The sequence below is a fragment of the Callithrix jacchus genome, chromosome 9 (genome assembly GCF_049354715.1).
Source record: "Callithrix jacchus isolate 240 chromosome 9, calJac240_pri, whole genome shotgun sequence".
In the NCBI taxonomy this organism is placed as follows: domain Eukaryota; kingdom Metazoa; phylum Chordata; class Mammalia; order Primates; family Cebidae; genus Callithrix; species Callithrix jacchus.
This window is the reverse complement of record NC_133510.1, coordinates 78,000,350-78,023,964: the sequence shown is the minus strand read 5'-3', so window position 1 is coordinate 78,023,964 and position 23,615 is coordinate 78,000,350. Positions and strand designations below refer to the sequence as shown.

At 35.7% G+C, this 23,615-nt stretch overlaps 1 protein-coding gene across 1 annotated transcript in view; it reads right to left on the bottom strand.

Annotated features, from left to right (window-relative positions):
• The window catches only part of GLIPR1L2 (GLIPR1 like 2), a 57,987-nt gene extending 48,196 nt beyond the window's left edge, over positions 1–9,791 (bottom strand). Inside the window, exon 1 of the mRNA XM_054238623.2 lies at positions 9,530–9,791. Coding sequence (XP_054094598.1) covers positions 9,530–9,763 — 234 coding nt within the window. The 5' untranslated portion in view covers positions 9,764–9,791. The remainder of the gene's footprint in view (positions 1–9,529) is intronic.
• Between the last annotated feature and the right edge of the window lie 13,824 nt (positions 9,792–23,615).

Here is a 23,615-nt window from a genome sequence, read left to right as displayed (position 1 = left end):
GCTAATCTGCCCTCCCACATCTCAGATTGCTGGTTTAACAGGACACTCAGACCAGTGTGTTTTGTGCAGAGTGCCGCTACACTGCGGCACCAGCCGAAATGGCCGCGCAAGCCGAAATAGCTGTGCTGGCATCCCGTGTCTCTCCTACACCTCGGAATTTCCCCGTTCTGTGGGCAACAAAGATCCGTCTGGAAATGCAGATTGCACTCACCCTCTGTGTCTTCACTGAGAGCTGTAATCCTGATTTGCTCCTACTGCCCCATCTACTTTTCTCTGATTTGATCGGAGCTTTATTCTTTTAATAGACAACTAGGCAATCAGTTGTAATTTCAAGGTTTGAAATGCTTTGGCAACAGTTTTTATGAAACACACAAAAGAAAAACAAGAGGCCCTGAATAGTTTCAAAGTCTTGCTCTAAATTTTCTTATAGAAAATGTAACATAATGTACCTTGCTTTTGCAAGATCCCTGAGATATTGTTTTGTTAGTGTAAAGAACTTCCTCATTTCTTTTCCCACAGGTGCATGGTATTCTTTTATGTGGATGAACCACACTTACTTTAGTTAACCCTCAGTGCTGGACATTAGAGTATTTTTCTAATAATTTGTTATTCTTAAATGATGCTACAATGAATAAACTTATAGGGATACTATTACCTTCTTGTGAGGTATGTCCTTAGGACAGATACCAGAAATGGGATCAGAGAGCCAAAGAGTAAATCTATTTGTAATGTAGTAGGTATTGTCAGATTCTTCTCTACAAGGATTGCATCATTTTGCTTTCACACCAGCAGTATATGGAGTAGGGATGGTCTTTGACCCTGATACAAAATCCAGAATCAATTTTTAAAAGCGAATTAGTCAGCTACACAAAAATATTAAAAAATCTGAATAATAAAAAATACATAAGTAGATTTAAAAAATGACAAACTGTGAAAATAATTACAACTCATATCACAGGTGAAGGGCTCATTTCCCAAATAAATAATGGGAGAAAAAAAGGCAAAAAAAACAAGTAGAAAAATAATCATTAAAGGATACTAACATATCCTTATTCATAGGAAAGGATGCATAGCTTTGCTTATAATAAAAGAAGTAAAAATCAGAGATCATATCTTTCCTGTCAGGCTAGTAAAACTCTAAAGACCATCCATACTTTTGTTGTCTATGGGGAATTGTTGACTTAGTTGGAGTTTATATTGATGTATGGATGAAGCAACATTACCTTTTTCAAATGACTACTCCAATCAACAATACCAATTTATTAAAAAGTCTATAGCTCACAGATTTGAGATGCTACCTTTATCATATACTAAACTCCCTTATATATTTGAGTTATTTCTGATGGTATAACTTTTAACATACTTTACTATATTATTTTACTTATTGAGGCTTTATAATATGCTATAAAATCTAATATGGTCAATAACCCTCAGTTTATAAAATATCCAGGCTATGCTTATTTATTTTTTAAAACATCCTAACTGTCCATTGGTAAAGGAATACGTAAAAGTTGTAGTGTATTTAAGGGATAAAATATCACAGCAGATAAAACTGAATTAACTATACTTATATCAACAAATAAATCTCAAATGTATAGTTTTTAATGAAAAACCAAGTAACATGATAAATTCTAAATAATGCCCCTTACGGAAATATAAGACAAAAACCTTCAAACATTATGTTTTTGGTCTTCATAACCACATATATATTCAAAATCTTAAAAAATGTATTGAATGATTCATATCAAACTCATAAAAGTCATTGTCTCTGGGGATGGAGAAAGGGAACATGATTGAAGTAGCTATTTAAAAATGTTAACATTGTACTGTTTTTTCTTTCTTTAAAAAAGGAGGAAGATTTATAATACTAAGTTAAAAACTGATGTTAGATATAAAACCACAGGCTATTTTCTGGTACATGAGGGGAGTCCAAGACTAAGTCTTGAGCTTTCTCCTAGCACTACCATGTCAGGTTAGAATTAAGCATCACTCAACCCCAAAACAGCCCAGAAAAAAAAGGGAGGGATTCTGTGCTCCTAGCATCTCATAATATAAGACAGTTCAAGCAATAAAGAGGACTAAGCTAAGACACAATCTTCTAATATTGCAAATCCATTAAAATGGTGAATAAAATGTTTAGTTTAAATCCTATGAAACTGCTTGAGTTTTCTTGGTCAAAAATGGTTTAAGAGCAATTTCATGTAGTTCAATCTTTGTAAGTTTTTTTTTTTTTTTTTGAGATGGAGTCTCACTCTATAGCCCAGAGTGGTGTGCACTGGTGCAATTTCAGCTCACTGCAACCTCCACCTCCCAGGTTCAAACAATTCTCCTGCCTCACCCTCCCGAGTGGCTGGGATTACAGGCGCCGGCCACCACACTCAGCTAATTTTTGTATTTTTAGTAGGGACGGTGTTTCACCATGTTGGCCAGGCTGGTCAGAACTCCTAACCTCAAGTGATCCGCCTGCATTGGCCTCCCAAAGAGCTGGGATTACAGGCGTGAGCCACTGAGCCCAGAATTTTTTTTTTTTTTTTTTTAATCCACAGCTGAGCTCAAAGGAAAGACAGGTAATACTCAGGTGCCAGAAATGAAGAGAAAAGTTAAAAGTTAATGTGGTAAACTCATGGGCCTAATCTGAGGAGAGGAAACATCAGATCATATACAAATGCCACTAATCTAGGAAGAGAAGATGTAGTCATAGAGCCACCTAAGATAAGTTGTGGGACTGAAATATTTGTGGAAAAATTAGGAAGCCAGCTTCTTCGTAAATGAAGCAGACTAGCAAATCCTTCCCACTAGTCTGAGGAAATGACATAAAGTCAGATGCAAAAAGTCATGTCATGTGAGAAATCAGTCCTAGATCCATACTATGCATACAGGTGGAGACTATACTTACATTGTCTATATATGCTGAAAATACCCAAACAAATTATAAATATAAAAACTTAACAAACTATAAATATAAAAAACAATTATAAATATAAACCTGTAATAGGAAAGTAAGGAAAAAGTTACCAAAAACTAGTCTGTAGCTGTATTTATTTTGCAAGCTATTTGGACAACACGGGACTCTTTCATGCAAATAGACACACACACAATTGCTGCTGAAAATGAGCACAGGATAGAAAATTATAAACATGACAGAGGATCAGTAGCTAAAAGAAGAGACTTAGCACCCAAATAAACTAAAACAATAAAACACTAAAAGTATTTTATGAAAATATAAAATAATTATGTTTAAAACGATTAAATGAGTGTAAAAATAGAAATCATAAGAAAAAACAGGACACTGAGAGTATAGAAGCAAAAGTTTTTAAAAAGTTTAGAAATTCAAAAAACTCAATTGGCCAGTTAAATATATCATAAAAATCTGAAAACTAGTAACTGAATGGCAGTTCTGAAGCAATGACTCAGAAGGAAAACAGAGAGAAAAGAGATGGACAATAGGGAGAAAATGAAGAGCTGTGGAAAAAGGAATGAAAAAGTCAAACACATATCTAACAGGATTTCAAGTTGGGAAGACGCATTATTTCTATGAAATAATGCTGAAGAACTTTAGTCTTAGCAATGGACATGAATACAGAGATTCAAGAAGTCCTGAACAAAATAAATAAAATAAATAAAAATAAGTACATACGTAGTACCAGCATAGTAAAACTACAGAACAGCAAAGAGAAAATATTTAAAGTAGCTGAAGAGAAAAGATAAATCATCTTTAAAAGAACAACCAAAAGACTAATGGATCTCAGACTTTAGAACACTTCAAAATCGTCTGGAGGACTTGTTAAAATACAGACTACTTGGCTTCAAAACCAGGATTTCTGATTCAGTAAGTCTGGGGTAGGACCTGAGAACCTTAATTTCTAACAAGTTCACAGGCGATTCTGTTGTTGCTGGTATAGAAACCATATTGTGGGAACCTCTGAGTGCAACTAACAAAAGAAACTTCAAAAGCAACAGTAGGAGACAGAAGATAGTGCTGAGAAAGAGAACAGTATCATTCAAGAGTGTGAAGTAAAGATAATTTGACATATAGAAATAATGTTTACTATTCATACTCTCTTGCTGAATGAGCTATTAAAGGTCATATTTCAGGCACAAGGAAACTGAATCCAGAAGGTGGTAGTTCAATACAAAAAGTAATGATTAGCAAAGAAATAGGTGCTAGTACTGACAAACCTAAATAAGCATAAATAATTATAATGGACCAGGAGTGGTGGCTCATGTCTGTAATTCCAGCATTTTGGGAGGCTGAGGCAAGTGGATCACTTGAGTCCAGGAGTTCAGGACTAGCCTGGGCAACATGGCAAAACCCTGTCTCTACCAAAAATGCAAAAATCAGCTGGGCATGGTGGTGAGCACCTGTGGTCCCTCAGGAGGCTGAGGTGGGAGGAACACATGAGGCCCAGGAGCAAGGGCTGCAGTGAGTTGAAATCACGCTGTTGTATTCCAACCTGGGCAACAGAGTGAGATCCTGTCTCAAAATAATAATAATAAAAATAATGAAATAATAATGCTAAGCAACACACTCTTAGGCAGTGAATCAAAGAAGAAATCACAAAAGATATTAGAAAATATCTTGGGACAAGTGAAAATGAAAACACAACTATTAAAAATTATGGAATGCAGCAAAAAAAAACAGTGCTAAGAAGAAAATGTATGACTGTAAGAGCTTATGTTTTAAAAAATGAAAGACTCCAAATCAAAAACCTAACTGTACACCATAAGTAAGTAGAAAAGGAAAATCAAATTAAACCCAAAGTTATCAGAGGAAGGAAAAAATAAAGATTGAAGCAGAGATAAAGAAATTAGAGAACAAAAAAAGCAACAGAGAAAACAGAACTATGGTTCTTCAAAAAGATCAACAAAAATGGTAAATATTTAGCAATGATAAACATTTCTGAGTAAGAAAAAAAGAGAGAAGATTTATTCCTGGAAACATACAACCTACCAAAAGGTAGTAACGAAGAAACAGAAAATCTAAACAGACCTATAACTAGTAAGAAGACCTAATCCGTAATAAAAATCTCCTAACAAAGAAAAGCCCAAAACCAGATGGAGGCATTGGTGAATTCTATCATATATTTAAAGAAAAATTAACATCAATTCTCAAACTCTTCCCCAAAAATGAATAGGGGGTAACATGTATTAACTCATTCTATGAAGCCAGCATCACCCTGATACCAAAGCCAGAAAAAGAATCTATAAGAAAACTATAGGCCAATATATTTTATGAATATTAATATAAAAATATTTGGCTGGGCGTGGTGGCTCGCGCCTGTAATCCCAGCACTTTGGGAGGCTGAGGCGGGTGGATCATGAGGTCAAGAGATCAAGACCATCCTGGTCAACAAGGTGAAACCCCGTCTCTACTGAAAATACAAAAATTAGCTGGGCATGGTGGTGCGTGCCTGTAGTCCCAGCTACTTAGCAGGCTGAGGCAGGAGAATTGCTTGAATCCAGGAGGCAGAGGTTGCGGTGAGCCAAGATTGCGTCATTGAACTCCAGCCTGGGTAATGAGAGAAACTCCGTCTCAAAAGAAAAAAAAAATCTTCAACAAAACACAAGAAGTTGAATTTAACAGCACATTAAATTAATTATACATGATAACCCAGGGGAATTTACTCCTGGGATGCAAGGATGGTTCAACATATAAAGATTAATCAATGTGATAGAACGCATTAACAAAATGAAGAAAAATAGCCACACAGTCATCTTATATGTAGATAACCCTAAAGATTCCACACAAAAAAACTGTTAGAACCAATAAATAAATTCAGAAAAGTAGCAGGTTACAAAATCAATACACAAAATTAGTTTCTTTTCAATATGTTAACAATAAATCTGAAAGAGAGTCAGGTAAACCATTCTATCACAATAGCATCAAAAAGAATAAAATATTTAGGAATAAACTTAGCCAAACAGAGAAAAACATGTATACTGAAAACTACAAAACATTACTGAAAGAAATTAAGGTGGATATTAGAAAGTGAAAAGACATCTTGTGTTAATGTATTGGAAGGCTTTATACTGTTAAGATGCCCATTCTACCCAAAATGTTATAAATCAATGAAACCCTTTCAAAATCCCCATAATAATCCCAATTCAAATACATAATCCCAAAATAATAATCCCAATAATGTATTGTTTTTGCAAGAATACATCATAAAATTCATAAAAAATCTGAAAGGACCCAGAATGGCCAAAATAATCTTGAAGATGAAAAAACTTGGAGAATGCACACTTCTTAATTTCAAAACTTATCAGTATTCTACAGTAATTGGTGTGAAACTAGTAATAGTATACAGACATATTAGACTAATGGAATGGAATACAGGGCCCCAAAATAAACACCAGCACAAATGGTCAAATGATTTTTAACAAGGATGGCAAGACCATTTAATGGGGAAAAATAACAATCTTTGCAGCAAATAAAGTTAGGAAAATTGGATATCCATATGCAAAGGAATAAAGCTGGACCCTTACCTTACACAATATACAAAACCTAACTCAAAGACCTAAAATGATAAAACCTTTAGAAAACACAGGGGAAAAGCTTCATGATATTGAATTTGGCAATGATTTTTTGGATATGATACAAAAAATACAATAAACAACAAAAAATGATAAATTAAGAGTTCATCAAAGTTAAAAACTTTTGTTCATCAAAGGATACTACTAATAAATAGAATGAAAAGGCAACTTACAAAATGGGAGAAAATACTTTCAAATGATATATCTGAAAAAGATTAATATCCAGAATCTATAAAAATTCCTATAACTCAACAACAAAAAAACCTAACAAGTTGGCCAAAAAGTATGCAAAGGACTTGAATATATATTTCTTCAAAGAAGAGAAATACTTGGTCAACAAGCAAATAAAAAGATGCTCAATATCAGTAATCATTAGGGAAATGCAGATAAAAAATACAGTGAAGTATCACTTTATACCTACTAGACAGTTATCATTAAAACAAAAAGAGGAATAAGGAAAATAAAACAGAAAATAACAAGTGTTGTCAAGGATGCGGAGAAACTGAACCCTTGCACATTCCTGGTGGGAATAAAATGGTACAGCCACTATGGAAAACAGAATGGCTGTTCTTTGAAGAATTAAATAGAATTATCATATGATACAGCAATTCCAGTTCTGGGTATATACTCAGAAACAGCAAAAGCAGGAATGGGAACAGATACATGTTTATCCATGTCTATAGCAGTATTATTCACAATAGCCAAATAATGGAAGCAATGTAAGTATCCACTAACAGATGAATGGATAAACAAACATACAGTAGAATATTATTCAGCTATAAAAGGAAAGGAAATTCTGATACATGTGGCTACAACATGGGTGAACTTCAAGACATTATACCAAATGAAATGACCTGGTAACAAAGACAAATACTGTACAATTCCACTTACTTTTGGTACTAAGAAGTCAAATTAATAGGGATAGAAAGTAGAATGGTGATAGAGGCCTCAGGGGAGGGGAAAATGGAGAGTAAAGTAATTATTTGTTGGATATGGAATCTCAGTTCAGGAAGATGAAAATATTTTGGAGAAGGGTGGTGGTAATGGGTGCACAACAATGCGCATGTACTTGCTGCTACTGGGCTATACACTTAAAAATGGTTAAAATGGTAAATGTTATTACGTCCTGTATGTTGTAATGCAATTAAAAAATTTTTTTTTGTATTTAAAAGCAAGGTAGAGCAAAAGTACTATAGGACAACAGCATGAATAAGGATGGAACGTATTCAGAATTTGTGTTCTAAGATCTTATTAACATTTCAGTAGAGTTTACAGATATTAACTTTTGGAATTTATAAAGTACCTGTGTTAAAATACTAAAAATAACCAATAAAAGAATTAAAATGAATGATGCCCAAATCTGCTAAAGAAACATTTTTAATAGACCATACTATCATGATAGACTATACTATTTACAGTTAATATTTATGTCCTAGTAAAATACATGGGAAAAATATACATTAACTTTAAGAAAGAAGAAAAATTTAGGGTGGGACTTTAACCTATACATCAAATACCATTCATTAAAAAATGTCCGTATTAAAAGTATCAATTGTGGGTATACAGGTATATTATTTTATATACTTTACATTTGAAATATCATATAAATTTTAGAGATGAGACATACAAAACCTATAAAAACTTGTATTAGAAAGTATTATGTGTTTATTAATTTTCATGAGTAAGGACAATCTTCAAATTGGGAAGAAACAGAATTAGTCACAAAAAATTGGAAATTAGCTGAAACTCCCAAATATCCCCAAACTGTATAACTGAATTCAAAAGATAAAAAATTGGCTTAGAGAAAAGTCTCTTCAGCATATAGACACAAATGCTAGCGTATTTCTATGAAACAGCATATATATAATCTGACATGGAAATGCTGACAATACAAAAGGTAATGAACAAGAAAGAACTAAAGTGAGTCCTATCAAAAAGTATTTTTAAATCAACATTAAAACAAATTTATAATGTATTTATTTAGCAAATAATTGAACATGTCCAAGTCCGTGAAGATGTGGTGAAAAAGAACATTTATACACAGTTGGTATGTGCTAAATTTGGCACAGCCCTTTAGCATAGCAATTGCTATGTATTAAATAAATAAAAAACATCATACCCTTAATGTATTTATCCCATTTCTGAAATTTGTGCTAAGAAGTAATGCTGAAGGAAGAAAAGACATGTCGAGGGAAGTAGTCCTTGCAATATAATTTATAAGATAAATTTGAAGCTTCTAATTCCCTAAGAGGACAGTTATTTACTTGTTGGATTTTGCAGTCATTATTAATGACAGTCATGAAAACTCCATAGCAACCAGGGAAAAGATGAGCTGTTAAATGACTACAGGGTGGAAAAGAGGGGGAAAGTAAGAACAGCACTGTAAAGGAAGGCAAAATCAGGGTCAAGACTAGGGTGAGGGAACTGAGACACTCCCTTAGGAGCCAAATTTGAAGTGGGCACCAAAAAACAAAAACAATAATCAAGATAAAATATATTTTTAAAAGGCAAAGCTAATGTGACATATGTGATGGAAAAAACTAAAGATTTCAGATACAAACAGGATCTCATCTTGATTTGCACCACCCTGAGAGTGTTGCACTTGCTTTTCCCTAATCCGGACGGAAGGATCCTGTCTTTAATTTTTAAAACATTTCCTTTATTATTGATATTGATATTTTTGTACTGATTTTTAACTTTTAAAAACTCGTTGCATTAAAATATCATTTTTAATTGGCGTCCCCTTAAAGTCTGCACTTTAGGCCAGTGCCTCCATCGCCCTAGTCCCGACCGGGTACAATATCATGGTAATAAATAAGTGTTAGAGAGTCAGCGGTTTTTCTCTGTATAAACTTCACGTGTACTTTAAAATCCAAACTAAAAGTGCGGTTCTCCGCGATCCTTCGGCCTCAGAGCGTTGTCTCGACTTCTCGAGGCCGAAGGGGTGTTACGGCAACGGTCGTGGGCGGTTCGAGAAACCGCCTTCTGGCCTCACCATGAAACGCAAGTTAGATCCTCGGGGTATGACGTTGCCCCGCAGCTCATTGTGGAGGTTCACGTACTCATTGATAAAGTCTATGTCCTCTTCGTGTGGCAAAAAACTTGCGTCCAAACCAGAACCCAGTAGCAGTAGCCACAGCTCACAGAGCCGCAGCTTCAAAACGGCCCCTACTGCCACGGGGAGGGATTGGGCGCTCCATTCCCAGACGAAACACCTTCCGACCTCCATGGTCCACCGGCCTCGGACAGGCCAGTGCGCCTGCGCCGGCTGTCCTGGTGACCTGCCAATCTACGGGGCACGCAGGCGAGACGTGCCCCGCCTCCCGGAAAGAAAAAGGGAGGAGGGAGGAAGGAGGAGGGAGGAGGGAGGATGGAGAAGGGGAATAAAAGGAAGAAAGAGAGAGGAGGGGGAAGGGGAAAGATCTGATCTGTAGATAGGACACAGATCCAGCTTTCAAGCAGCTTACAGTTTAGTAAGTTAGCAATCAGGCAGCATTTATAACATGTGATCATAGAAAGCCAAAATACTATTGCATCATGTGAGGGATGATTAGTCCTCTTATGGAGGACCAGGGAAGCCTTTCTGGAAAATGTATACAGAAAGTGAAACAGACAGGTATAAGATAGCATTCTAAACAAAGGGAAGAGCATATAATGTGGTTAAGGAGAAGCTAGAACCTATTTAAGGGTGAAGGTGGCAAGTGCTGAAAGATGCAATTCCTTTATTGTGGAGGTACTGTTGTTAGACTACGAAAAATGCTAAAGAAAAAGTATAAAGAGAATAATGCAATCTTAGATTTGGAAGAAATTTTAGCCACTATTGGTAGCCTCATGCATTAGATATACTCTCTACATCACTGACAGATGATTGTCACATTCTTTTTTTTTTTTTTTTTTTTTTTTTTTTGAGACGCAGTTTTGCTCTTGTTACCCAGGCTGGACTGCAATGGCGTGATCTCGGCTCACTGCAACTTCCGCTTCCTGGGTTCAGGCAATTCTCCTGCCTCAGCCTCCTGAGTAGCTGGGATTACGGGCACGCGCCACCATGCCCAGGTAATTTTTTGTATTTTGAGTAGAGACAGGGTTTTACCATGTTGCCCAGGATGGTCTCGATCTCTTGACCTCGTGATCCACCCACCTCGGCCTCCCAAAGTGCTGGGATTACAGGCGTGAGCCACCGCACCCGGCCTCTTTTCTTAAATAATTACATCGACAGGGAAGTCACCATCTCCTGGGCAGGCCATTCCACTGCTAGACATTTCATTCAATAAGTATTTCCTTTGTACCTCCTGTGTGTCACAGCCCAGCTAGACTATCCACAGGAAGCTTTTAGTTAAAGATGGTATAGATGAATCATCAGTTACAATACAGAGTGGTAAATACTATTTTAAATTTATTTCACAAATATTTAATGTGTTAGGAAACTATTTAAAATGTGTGGAGAATATCAACTCAAATCATAAAAATCTTAAGAAATTGTTATCATTATCTGTTTAACAGATAGAAAATTGGAGAAAAAGAGAAATCAAATTGTCTGAAGCCACCCAGCCAGTGAGTGGCAGAGCTACTTTTTTTTCTTAACCAATTTCGTTTTCTAAAAATAAACTCTTTTTTTTTTTATAGCAGTTTTAGGTTCTCAACAAAACACAGAGGAAGATACAGAGATTTCTCATGTACCTCCTGCCCTGACCCATAGATCACCTCCCTCTTTATCAACATCCCACACCAGAATGGTACATTTACAATTGATGAACCTACATTTATACATTATTCTCACCCAGAATGCATAGTATATATATATATATATAATTTCTTTTCTTTATAACCTACCCAGTTTCAGGTATTTTTTTATGAGCAGCACTAAACAGACTATGACAGTAAGAGTAATGTTGACTTTTTAAAGCAACCAATAAACTGTGTTTCAAAGCGGCTGTGCCATTTTGCATTCCCACCACAATGCATGAGAGCTTGTGTTCCTCCACATCCTTGCCAGCATTTGGTGTTGCCAGTGTTCCGGATTTTTGCCACTCTAATAGGTGTGTAGTGGTATTTCATTGATGTCTTAATGTGCATTTTCCTGATGATATATGATGCACCTTTTCATGTGCTTATTTGAGTACTATATAACTTCTTCGGTGAGATATCCGTTAAGGTCGTTGACCCATTTTTAAATTAAGCTGTTTGTTTTTTGACTGTTGAGTTTAAAGCATCTTTGCATATTTTGGGTAATAGTTTTTATTGCATATGTCTTCTGTAGGTATTTTTCTCCCAGGCTGTGGCTTGTCTTTTCATTCTCTTGAGAATGTCTTTCGCTGAGTAGAAATTTTTAGTTTTAATGACGCCCAGCTTATCAGTTTGTTCTTTCATAAATCATACCTTTTGCATTATATCAAAAAGGTTATTGACAAATTCAAGATCATCTAGATTTTCTCCTATATAATCTTCTAGGAGTTTATACTTTGGATTTACATTTAAGTCTGTGATTCATTTGGATTAATTTTTTTGTGAAAAGTGTAAAATTTGTGCTTAGATTGATTTTTTTCTTGTATATGGACATTCAGTTCTTCCAGAACCATTTGTTGAAAAGATTATATTTGCTCCATTATATTGCCTTTGCTCCTTTGACAAAGATCAGTTGACTCTAAGCTGTTCTATTTCTGAGCTCTCTATTCTGTTCCATGGATATATTTATTTCTAACTTTCACCAATGTTATACTGTTTTAATTACTATATTTTTGCTATTGTTTGAATGTATCTCCCTAAATTTATGTGTTGGAAAATTAATCACCAATACAAAGGCATTGAGAGGCAGGATCGTTAAGAGGTGATCAGGTCATGAAAGCTCTGTCCTCACTAATGAATTAAAGCCATTATCACAGGATTGGTAAGATATTGAGGAAGTGGGTTCCTGATAAAAGAATGAGATCAACTCCCTTGTTTTGCACATGTGCATGCACTCTCTTGCTCTGGAACTTCTGCCATCAGATGACACAGTGAGCAAGTCCTACCAGATGTAAGCTCCTCAACCTTGGACTTCCGAGCCTCCAGAATTGTAAGAAATTAATCTTTGCTTTTTCTAAATTACTAAATATCAGGTATTCTGTGATAGCAGCACAAAATAGACTCCTACATGTACCCTTATAGTAAGACTTAATGTCAGGTAGTGTTAGTCCTACAACCTTGTTCTTCTCATTCAATGTTGTATTGGCTATTCTGGGTTTTTCTGCCTCTTCATATAAACTTTAGAATCATTTTGTCAATATCCACAAATTAACTTGCTGAAATTTTGATTGTGATTACATTAAATCTATAGATCAAATTGGGAATTACTGATATTCTAACAATATTTAGTATTTCTATTTATGAACAAGGAATATTTCTTTATTTAGTTAGTTATTTGATTTCCTTTACCATACTTTTGTGGTTTTTCCCATATAGATCCTGTAAACATTTTGTTAGATTTATGACTAAGTATTTGTGTGTGCTAGAGTAAACACTATTATATTTTCCATTTTAAATTCTACTTGTTCATGGCTAGTATATAGGAAAGTAATTTAAAGTAATTGACTTTTCTATAATTAACCTTGTGTTCTACAACTTTTCTAAAATCACTGATTAGTTTCAGGAGTTTGTTGATTCTTTGGATTTTGCACATGAATAATTATGTCATCAGCAAACAGAGACAGTTTTATTTCTTTCTTCTCAATCTATAAACCTTTGATTTTCTTGTCTTATTATATTAGCAAGCACTTCCAGAATGAAGTTGAAAAACAGTGATGAGAGGGGACATCTTTGTCTTGTTCTTGATCTTAGTGAGAAAGCTTCATGTTTCTCATCAAGTATGTAGTTAGCTGTAGCATTTTTGGTAAATATTGACATCTTTATCAATATCTCAAGGAAGTTACCTACTATTCCTAGTTTACTGAGAATTTTTATCATGAGTTCATGTTGGATTTCATCCAATGCTTTTTCTGCATCTATTGATATAATCATATGCTTTTTCCTCTTTAGCCTTTTGATGTGATTTATTACATCAATTGATTTGCAAATTGAACCAAGCTTGTATACCTGTGTCTTAGTTCATTTTCTGATGCTTATCACTGAATACTTGAAACTGGGTAATTTATAAAGAAAAATAATTTATTTCTTACAGCTATAGAGGCTGAAAACATAAACATAAGGTTGAGGGTCTGCTTTTGGTGAAATACCTTCTTGCTGTTGAGAACTCTCTGCAAAGTTCTGAGGCAGTGCAGGGCATCATATGGCAATAAAGTTGAGCATACTACCTCTGGTCTCTCTTTCACTTTTTAGAAAGCCCATTAGTCTCACTCCTGTGATAACCCATTAATCCATTAACTTGTTAACCCATTTATTCAATGATCTATGAATGGAGTGGTTCATTCATGAGGGCAGAGCCCTCATAACCCAGTCATCTTTTTAAAGACCCAGCTTTAATGGGAATTAAATCTTAAATGAGTATTGGAGGGTACAAATATTCAAATCAAAGCAATCTGGAATAAATTTCACTCAATTATGTTGTATATTGAGTGAAATTTATTTTTATACATTGTTAAATTCAATTTGCTTAGTGTCCTGTTAGGGAATTTTGCATCTACATTCATGAGAGATATAAGTCTGTAGTTATTTTTTTCTTGTAATGTCTTTGCAGGATTTTCGTATTAGGGTAATGCTGGCCTCATACAATGAGTTAAGAAGTATTCTCTTTGCTTTTATCTTCTGAAAGACATTATAGAGAATTGATAATGTCTTTCTTTAAATTTCTGATAGACTTCACCAGTGATTTCATCTGGGCCTGGTACTTTCTGTTTTAAAAGATTATTAGTTATCAATTAAATTTCTTAAATAGGTATAGGACTCTTCAGATTGTCTATTTCTTCTTGTGTGAGTTGTGGGAGATGTGTCTTTCAAGGAATTGGCCTATTTCATCTAGATTATTAAGTTTGTGGTGTAGAGTTGTTCATAGTAGTGCTCAGTTATCCTTTTAATGTTCATAAGATTCACAGTGATGTTCCTTCTTTCATCTCTGATATTAATAATTTATGTCTTTTTTCTTTATCTGTTAGCTTTGCTAGAAGCATGTCAATCTTATTTATGCCTTAAAATAATCAGCTTTTGGTTTTATTAATTTTCTCTATTAATTTTGTTTTCAATTTTATTGATTTCTACTCAAATTTTTATAATTTCTCTTCTTCTGCTTACTTTGGAGTTAATTTGCTCTTTTTTTTCTAGTTGCTTACAGCGGAAACCTAAACAATTTTAGATCTTCTTTTCTAATATATTTATTCAATGCTATATATTTACCTCTAAGCAATGCTTTGGTACATCCCACAGATTTTGCTAGGATGGTTTCATTTTCATTTATTTAAAAATATTTAAATATTTAAAAATTTATTTTGAGATTTTTTTCTTTGGATCATGTGTTACTTAGAAGTGTGCTGTTTTATCTCTTATTTTGGGATTTTATGGTTATTTTTCTCTTATTGATTTCTAGTTCAATTACTAGTGATCTGAGAGCAGGCATTACATAATTTGTATTCTAAATTTGTTGAGGTGTGTTTTATGGTCTGCAATATAGCTTATCTTGGTAAACGTTTCATGTGAGCTTGGGAATATGTATTCAGCTATTGTTGAATAGTGCATAGACCACTATTATATCCAGATGATCAATGTTGTTGTTGATTTTAACTATGTCCTTACCAATTTTCTGCCTCCTGAATCTATATATTTCAGATAGAGGTGCTTTGAAGTCTCCAACTGTAATAGTAGATTCATCTATTTCTTCTTGTAGTTCTGTTGGTTTTGTCTCATATATTTCTACACTTTCTACACTCACTTGTTAGGTGCATAGGATTGTAAAGTCTTCTTGGAGAATTAACCCTTTTATCATTACGCAATGTTCCTGTATATTCCTGATAATTTTACTTGTTGAGAAGTTGGCTGTAGCTAAAATTAATATAACTATCTTGGTTTCTTTTGATTAGTGATGTAGAGCCATGTTTTAACCCCAGGTGACTCAGAGAGGAATATGGAGGAAGGACACACAAAAGCCTCTCATTGGTTTCTATAGAAAGAAGTGGGGTTGCTGACAATGTTCTGCAAATATTCAGTCTTTTAGATCTGTCAATAAATTGGCTCTATTATCTAAGAAAAAATTTAAATGCATTATATTCTCAGATACATATTTTCAGAAAATGTAAAGAGGCATGAGAATACATGAGAATTATTTAATCATAGTTTCATGAAATATGTATTAAATCTCAGGTTGTATACATTTTCTCATAAGTTTTGAATGGTTGTAGATTTTTGAACTTTGAAATTTGGTCCAAAACAGTTTTAACTTACCTCATATTGAAAGTGATGAAACTAATTTATCACACTCGGTTTCTTGAAGGCATTGGAATTGTTAGCGGGTATTGGCAGAATCATTTATTTCTTTATAAGAAATGTGGAAAATAAGGTTTCATTAAATCATTTTATTTAAATTCTTCTTCTTATGTACTTTTTGCATACCCATTTAACATTTCTGTTGTAATTCATAACGGATATTGCTTTAACTTTAAAAACAAGAGCAATTTTAGGATAAATTTTAAGCCTCTTGCTTATCTCAGATGATTTGGGACTTTCCTTAAGTTTTCAGTTTTGGTATACTGCACTTGAAAATTTTTTTTTAATTTTTATTTATTTAAAATCTCTGTCACCCAGGCTGGAGTGCAGTGGCATGATCTTGGCTCACTCCAACCTCCGCTTCCTGGGTTCAAGTGATTCTCATGCCTCAGTCCCTGGAGTAGCTGGTACTACAGGCACATGCCACTACAGCTGGCTAATTTTTTGTATTTTTAGTAGAGAGGGGATTTTACCATGTTGGCCAGGCTGGTCTAGACCTCCTGACCTCAGGTGATCTACCTGCCTTGGCCTCCCAAAGTGCTGGGATTATAGGAGTGAGCCACCATGCTTGGCTTGCACAAGTTAGCAAGTTTAAAAATATGTTTTTAATCTACATTTACTGATAATGATTATGGAATAAGACTGAAGAGACTGAAATGTATTACGTGGTTCTCTGTATAGATGTTATTAGAAACATACTGTTTTTACTTTACTGAATCTTTCTCAGTGTTCTTTCTTTTCAATACATACTCACTTGATTGATCATTTATATAATTCAGATTTCTGATTTAGATAATTGTGCATGAGAAGAGAAAAAGAAAATGATGCATGCATAGAAGCAAGCATTGAAGGGTAGAAAGATAGACTTTACTGTGTTAAAATGTAAAAGAGGGCAGTGGAGAAATTTGCTAGATAAATGTCCAAGAATTAAAATCCCAGATGCACAGGGAACCATTAAAATTTCCTAAGAAAATGAAAGGAAGAACACAAGCAGATAGAAAAACATTCCATGCTCATGGTTAGGAAGAATCAATATCAGGAAAATGGCCATACTTCCCAAGGTAATTTATAGTTTCAGTCGTATCCTCATCAAGCTACCATTGACTTTCTTTACAGAATTGGAAAATAACAGCTTAAACTTCATATGAAACCAAAAGAGAGCCTGCATAGTCAAGACAATCCTATGCAAAAAAAAAAAAAAAAAAAAACCAACAAAACTGGAGGTATCATGCTACCTGACTTCAAACTATGCTACAAAGCTACAGTAATCAAAACAGCATGGTACTGGTATGAAAACAGGGATATAGACCAATGGAACAGAACAGAGACCTCAGAAAATAAATATCACCAGCACTCTTAGAAAAATGGAGCAAGAAAATGAACATGTAATTTACCAAAAAAAAAAAAAAGGAGCCCAAAACAGTGTAGTTGAAATATTCATGCTCTTTTTACATATAGGTATGATGGGCTATATATAACCAGATTCCAGGAGGAATTTGAGCCTTGGGAACTAATGTATCATTTATCTCTGTGTTAGTCCATTTTCACACTCCTGATAAAGACATTCCAAAAGAAAGAGGTTTAATTGGACTTAGTATAGTTCCATGTGGCTAGGAAGGTCTCACAATCATGGTGGAAGGCTAAAGGCACTTCTTACATGGTGGCAGCAGGACAGAATGAGGAAGGCAAAAAAACATAAATCTGTGATCAACCCATCAAATCTCATGAGACTTATCCACTATCATGATAATAGCACAGAAAAGACTGGCCCTATGATTCAATTACCTCCCCCGGGTCCCTCCCACAGCATGTGAGAATTCTGAGAGATGCAATTGAAGTTGAGATTTGAGTGGGGACACAGCCAAACCATATTGGTCTCTAAAAGACCATGCCATAAAATTGACTATAAATCTGAGACTGTTTATATGAAAATTTGACTCCTGAATGCACATTACTCCTGTCTTCATTAGGTCAGTATTAAGTATAATCATATGTTTGAAACAACTTCTTGTAATCTTTTCATCGAAGGTGAAAATGACATTCCCTAGCCTATCTTAATAACATTCAAACAATGTATTTGTAAATCTGAATGTAGGTTATGAAAATCTGTTTAGCTTTTCTAGTAGTTCAATCAATAAAAGTTAATAGCATCTACCTCACAGAATTATTGAGCAAATTATATAAATTATTATGTGTAAAACACCCAGTGCTTGGCACAGTGTAAACATTACTGTTAGGTATTACTATTAATAAATTTGAATCCTATTTTCACTCACTGTATTCATAAGGACTGAAAATAATTATTAACACTTAGCATGGTGCCAGATATTATGCATGCTTAATTTTTTTTGTATTAGTCTTCAGATGAGAGCATGCTTAATAAATACTTATTGAGTTATTCTTATAATAATCAGTGTTGTTTCTTGTGGTGCGAGAAGCAAACCCAATGTATATAACTACAGGTGAGTTGCTCATAGCTTTAGTCTGGAGGACATTGGCAGTGATATGTTGTTTTCCTGAGAGAAAATGGGAGTTCCACTCAAAGTGATGATAATGGAATTTATATCTTTCCCCGATAGAAAGTGATCACAGGTAAATTTAATTACAGATTAAATTACCTAGTTTTAACTATGCCACCATCTCAAAATGATCACATATCCTGGAAAAATTGCTAAGAGAAAATTGCCAATTCAATATAGTTGTCAAGATACAAATACAAGCAAATAATATAAAACTCTCAGAAGTGTTTCTTCTTATATTCCTGGCGTAAACATCTCTTTAACACTTAGTAGTTAAATGTACATATAATACCTTTTGATTTAACCTAAGGGTTACCACTTTCACAGTTGTTAAAGAATGTCCTAGTACCAGCATGCTTTTTTATGTCCTAGAAAACCTCTCAAGTCTCAGGCAAGCTAGAATTTCTGGCCACTCTACAATTTTTTTTTACTGATTAGGATGCATAATAATGGTAATAATAATAAACTACAGAGAATATTGTTTAAACTCTTTCTTTACCCTCCCTCCCAAGAGGTACAAAACTGGGCCAACAATTATTGAGAGGTCTGATTTGTCTCATATCTTGAAGTGATTCAGCAATTTCTGGGAACACAAACTTAGTTGAGTTTGACAACCCAAACGTGTCTTATAGGACAAACCCAAAAATGCACTACTTAAATCTTGAGTTAACTATTCTCAATAGTTTGAAAAAGCTAAGCCCAGAGCAGTTTGTCTAGCAATTCCAAACTAAGTGAAATAGGAGGGTTACTTAAAGTCACTATTAACAGTCCACTCAGAGTAAAGGAACCTTAAGCAATGACAGGCTTCCCAAGATGTCCTGTCAAGAGGCTGTTGTTAAGATCACAAGAAATAAAAAAAGATGTATCTTTGGTCCAGAATTTTCTCTTCTTGACAGTAAGTGGAAAGCCCACTAATAAGATGGAGACACTCTGCCTTTCTAGCCTCTGCTCATAACTTTAGCATGGACCCAAAGTCCTGGGAAAAGGCTCCATTTTCTGAGAACTGTCACTACTTGAAAGTTCCAAAGCAGTGCTAATTTAATACTCTTTGACAAGTACTTCTTCATCAGTGAATATAATTTTGTAAAAAAAAATTTTAATCTGACTTAAAGAAAAGTAAGTACTTTTGAATGAATAAGAAGTATAAAGAGGTAAAGGAGTAATTACATTAAAAATCAGAGGATGTTTTAATTATTAATGAAAATGTTTAATTAAAAATTCATGAAGAAAACACAATTATAAATAATGCAATAGGTAGAAAAATATACTCTACATACATGTGAATTTACTTTTAGCCTATTTCATACCACAAGTTAGAAAACAAGTAATTATGAATGAGAATTTTAACAATGCAATAGTTAAACAAATAGCAAAAGCTTACATTACAAAAAAAATAAGACTCTGTATTCATGATGTCAAATAGTAATGTGATAGTTAATTTTGTGTGTCAATGTGGCTAGACCACTGTGACAAGTTGTTTGGTTGTACTAGTATAGATGTTACTGTAAAGATGTTTTTTTAGATGTGATTAAAATTTATAAGTTTACCTCTAAGTAAATCAGATTATCCTTTTTAATGTGCGTGAACCTCATTCAACCAGTTGAAGGCCTTAAGAACAAAGACTGAATTTTCTTAAAAAAGAAATCCTGCCTCCAGACTGCAACATAAATATTTTGCCTGACTTTCCAACATTTGGACTAGAGACTGCAACATCAACTCTCACTTAAATCTCCATCCTGACAGCTTGCCCTAAAATTTTTCATTTATTAGCCCACAGGATCCCGTGAGCCAATTACTAAAAATCTCTCTCTGCCTCTCCCCCTCCCACTCCTCCTCTGCCTCTTTCTCTCCTTCTCCCTCTCCCCCTCTTTCTCCCCTTTTGGTTATGTTTCTCTGGAGAACCCTGACAGATATAAGCAGACTTAAATATAAAACCACTTGGCTTCTTTATAAAAATAGCACCAATCAGCCAGGTACAGTGGCTTATGCCTATAATCCCAACTCTTGAGGAGGCTGAGGTGGGCAGATTGCTTTGAGCTCAGGAGCTCAAGACCAGCCTGGCCACCATGGCAAAAACCCATCTCTACAAAAAAATGCAAAACTTAGCCAGGTGTGGTGGCACACGCCAGTGGTCCCAGCTACTTGGAAGGCTGAGGTGGGAGAACTGCTTGAGCCTGGTAGCCGGAGATTGCAAGGAACCAAAATTACACTGCTGCACTCCAGCCTGGGTGACAGAGTGAGACCCTATCTCAAAAAAAAAAAAAGTATTAGTCAGCTATGTGGAAATTCCTAGATAGTTGACAATATACACAAAACAATGTTTAGTCCTATTAAAAATACATTTTAAAATGATCACACACACATACACACACATACACACACACACACACACACACACACACACACACACACATACCTGGATGGTTAATATAGTCAACTTCATTGGACTGGAGGATGCAAAGTATTTTGCTGGGTGTGTCTGTGAAGGTGTTGCTAAAAGAGGTTAACATTTGAGTCAGTGCAGTGGGAAAGGTAGACCCACCCTTAATGTGGGTGGGCACCATCCAATCAGCTGCCAGTGCGGCTAGAATAAAGCAGGCAGGAGAATGTCAAATAAGCTGACTTGCTGAGTCTTCCACCCTTGATCTTTCTCCTGTGCTAGATGCTTCTTGCTCTCAAACATCAGATTTCAAACTCTTTGACTTTTGGTCTCCTGGATTTACACCAGTAGTTTACCAGGGGCTCTCAGGCCTTTGGTTCACTGATGGCTGCATTGTAGGGTTTCTGACTTTTGAGGTTTTGGGACTTGGGCTGAGCCACTGCTGGCTCCTGATTCAATGCTCTTGAGAAACAAGAGTTTAGTGACTCTACACAAAATACCTTTGACTGTATGTGGAGAATCAAGGAATATAATAAAGTTGGTTGGTTGCTTCTAAATTCTCTGGACAAAGTGATGAAAGAAAATAATGAGCTTAGAAGCTCATCATTTTATCTGGCTCCAGAAGCTCATACTGAACTTCAAATCTTCTAAGATTGCCCTGAGAGTCTTGTCTCTTGTGGACAAAGGGCTGAAATTGTGGAAAATCAGACACAAGCTTTTATGTGAGTGCACATAATGAAAGGTGCACGCTCAGCCTCACCAAGTGTCTACTGTTAAAGTAAGGACATTGGTTGGAAAAGAATGGGACCCTGCAACTTGAAATGGGAATGTGTGGGAACACCTTGATGGGGGATGAGGCTGGAGGGACTCAGCCCCTAAATTCTGATGAGCCTTTTTTTGCCAGAGGAATCAGTCTTTTCACCCCTGATGGTGGCAATATCCCCTCTCCAACCCATAATGCCATCAGCCTTTCCACCTGTCAGGAGATTAACTCGGCATTGCCTGAGGCAGTTGCCAGGCAAGACAATGCTGATTCTCTTCAGGACACATCCCCAACATGCCTGTCTGCTTCTACACCTATAATTACACTCAGGTCCCAGAGCTAGCCTTCAGAGTGTGACCCATGAGAAGGTGCACTACATTCCAAAAGAACTGCTTGAGTTTTCTAAGTTATATAAACAGAAATCTGGAGAACTGGTATGGGAATGGATGCTAAAGGTGTGGGATAATGGTGGAAGAAACACAAAGTTGGGTCAGGGTGAATTTATTGATATGGGTCCACTGAACAGGTATTCTTCATTTAATGTTGAAGCTTGGGGAGTTAAAAAAGGTTCTAATAGTTTATTTGCTTGGTTAGCTGAAACATGGATTAGAAATTGGCCCACTATGAGTTAGCTGGAAATGCCTGATCGCCCTTGGTTTAAGGTAGAGGAAGGGATCCAAAGGCTTACGGAGATTGAAATGCTAGAGTGAATTCATCACTTTAGACATCCCTGAAGGGCACTTGTGAAGGGTAATCTCCCCAGTGGGCAGAACTTTGAGCAGTGCACCTGGCTATATGCTTTGCTTGAAAGGAGAAATGGCCAGATGTGTGATAACATACTGGTTTGTGGGCTGTAGCCAATGGTTTGGCTGGATGGTCAGAGGGAGGCTTGGAAGAAGCATGATTGGAAAATAGATGACAAATTTAGAGAAGAGGTATGTGTTTGGACCTTTCTGACTGGTCAAAAACTGTGAAGATATTTGTATCTCATGTGAATGCTCATCAAAGGGTGACCTCAGCAGAGGAAGATTTTAATAATAAGTGAATAGTATGACTCATTCTGTGAACACCTCTCAGCCTTCTTCCCCATCCACCCATCATCATCCAATGGCCTCATGAACAAAGTGGCCATGTTGGCAAGGATGGAGGTTATGCGTGGTCTCAGCAACATGGACCTCCAGTCACCAAGACTGACCTGGCTACAGCCACTGCTGAATGCCTAATGTGCCAGCAGCAGAGACCAACACTGAGCCCTCAATATGGCACCATTCCTTAGGATGATCAGACAGCGATTTGGTGGCAGATTGATTACACTGGACTTCTTCCATCATGGAAAGGAAAGTGATTTATCCTTATTGGAATAGACACTTACTCTAGATATGGGTTTGCCTATCCTGCATGCAAAATGCTTCTGCCAAGACTACCATCTATGGACTCGCAGATGGTCTTATCCACTGTAATGGTACTTCACACAACATTGCCTCTCACCAATGTGCCCACTTTACAGCTAAAGAAGTGCAACAGTGGGCTGATGCTCATGGATTTCACTGGTTTTACCATATTCCCCATCATCTTGAAGCAGCTAGATTGATACATTGGTGGGATTGCCTTTTGAAATCACAATTACAACACTAACTAGGTGACAATACTTTACAGGACTGGGGCAAAGTTCTTCAGAAACTGTATATGCTCTAAATCAGCATCCAATATATGGCACAGTTTCTCCCATAGCCAGGATTCATGGGTCTAGGAATCAAGTGGTGGAAATGGAAGTAGCACCACTCATCATCACCCCTGGTGATCCACTAGCAAAATTTTTGGCTTCCTGTTCCCATGACATTATGTTCTCCTGATCTTAGTTCCAGAGGGAGGAATGCTACCACCAGTAGACACAAGAATTATTCGATTAAACTGGAAGTTAGGATTGCCACCTGGTCACTTTGGGCTCCTTCTACCTCTAAGTCTACAGGCTAAGAAGAGAGTTACAATGTTGGTTGGGGTGATTGACTTAAAC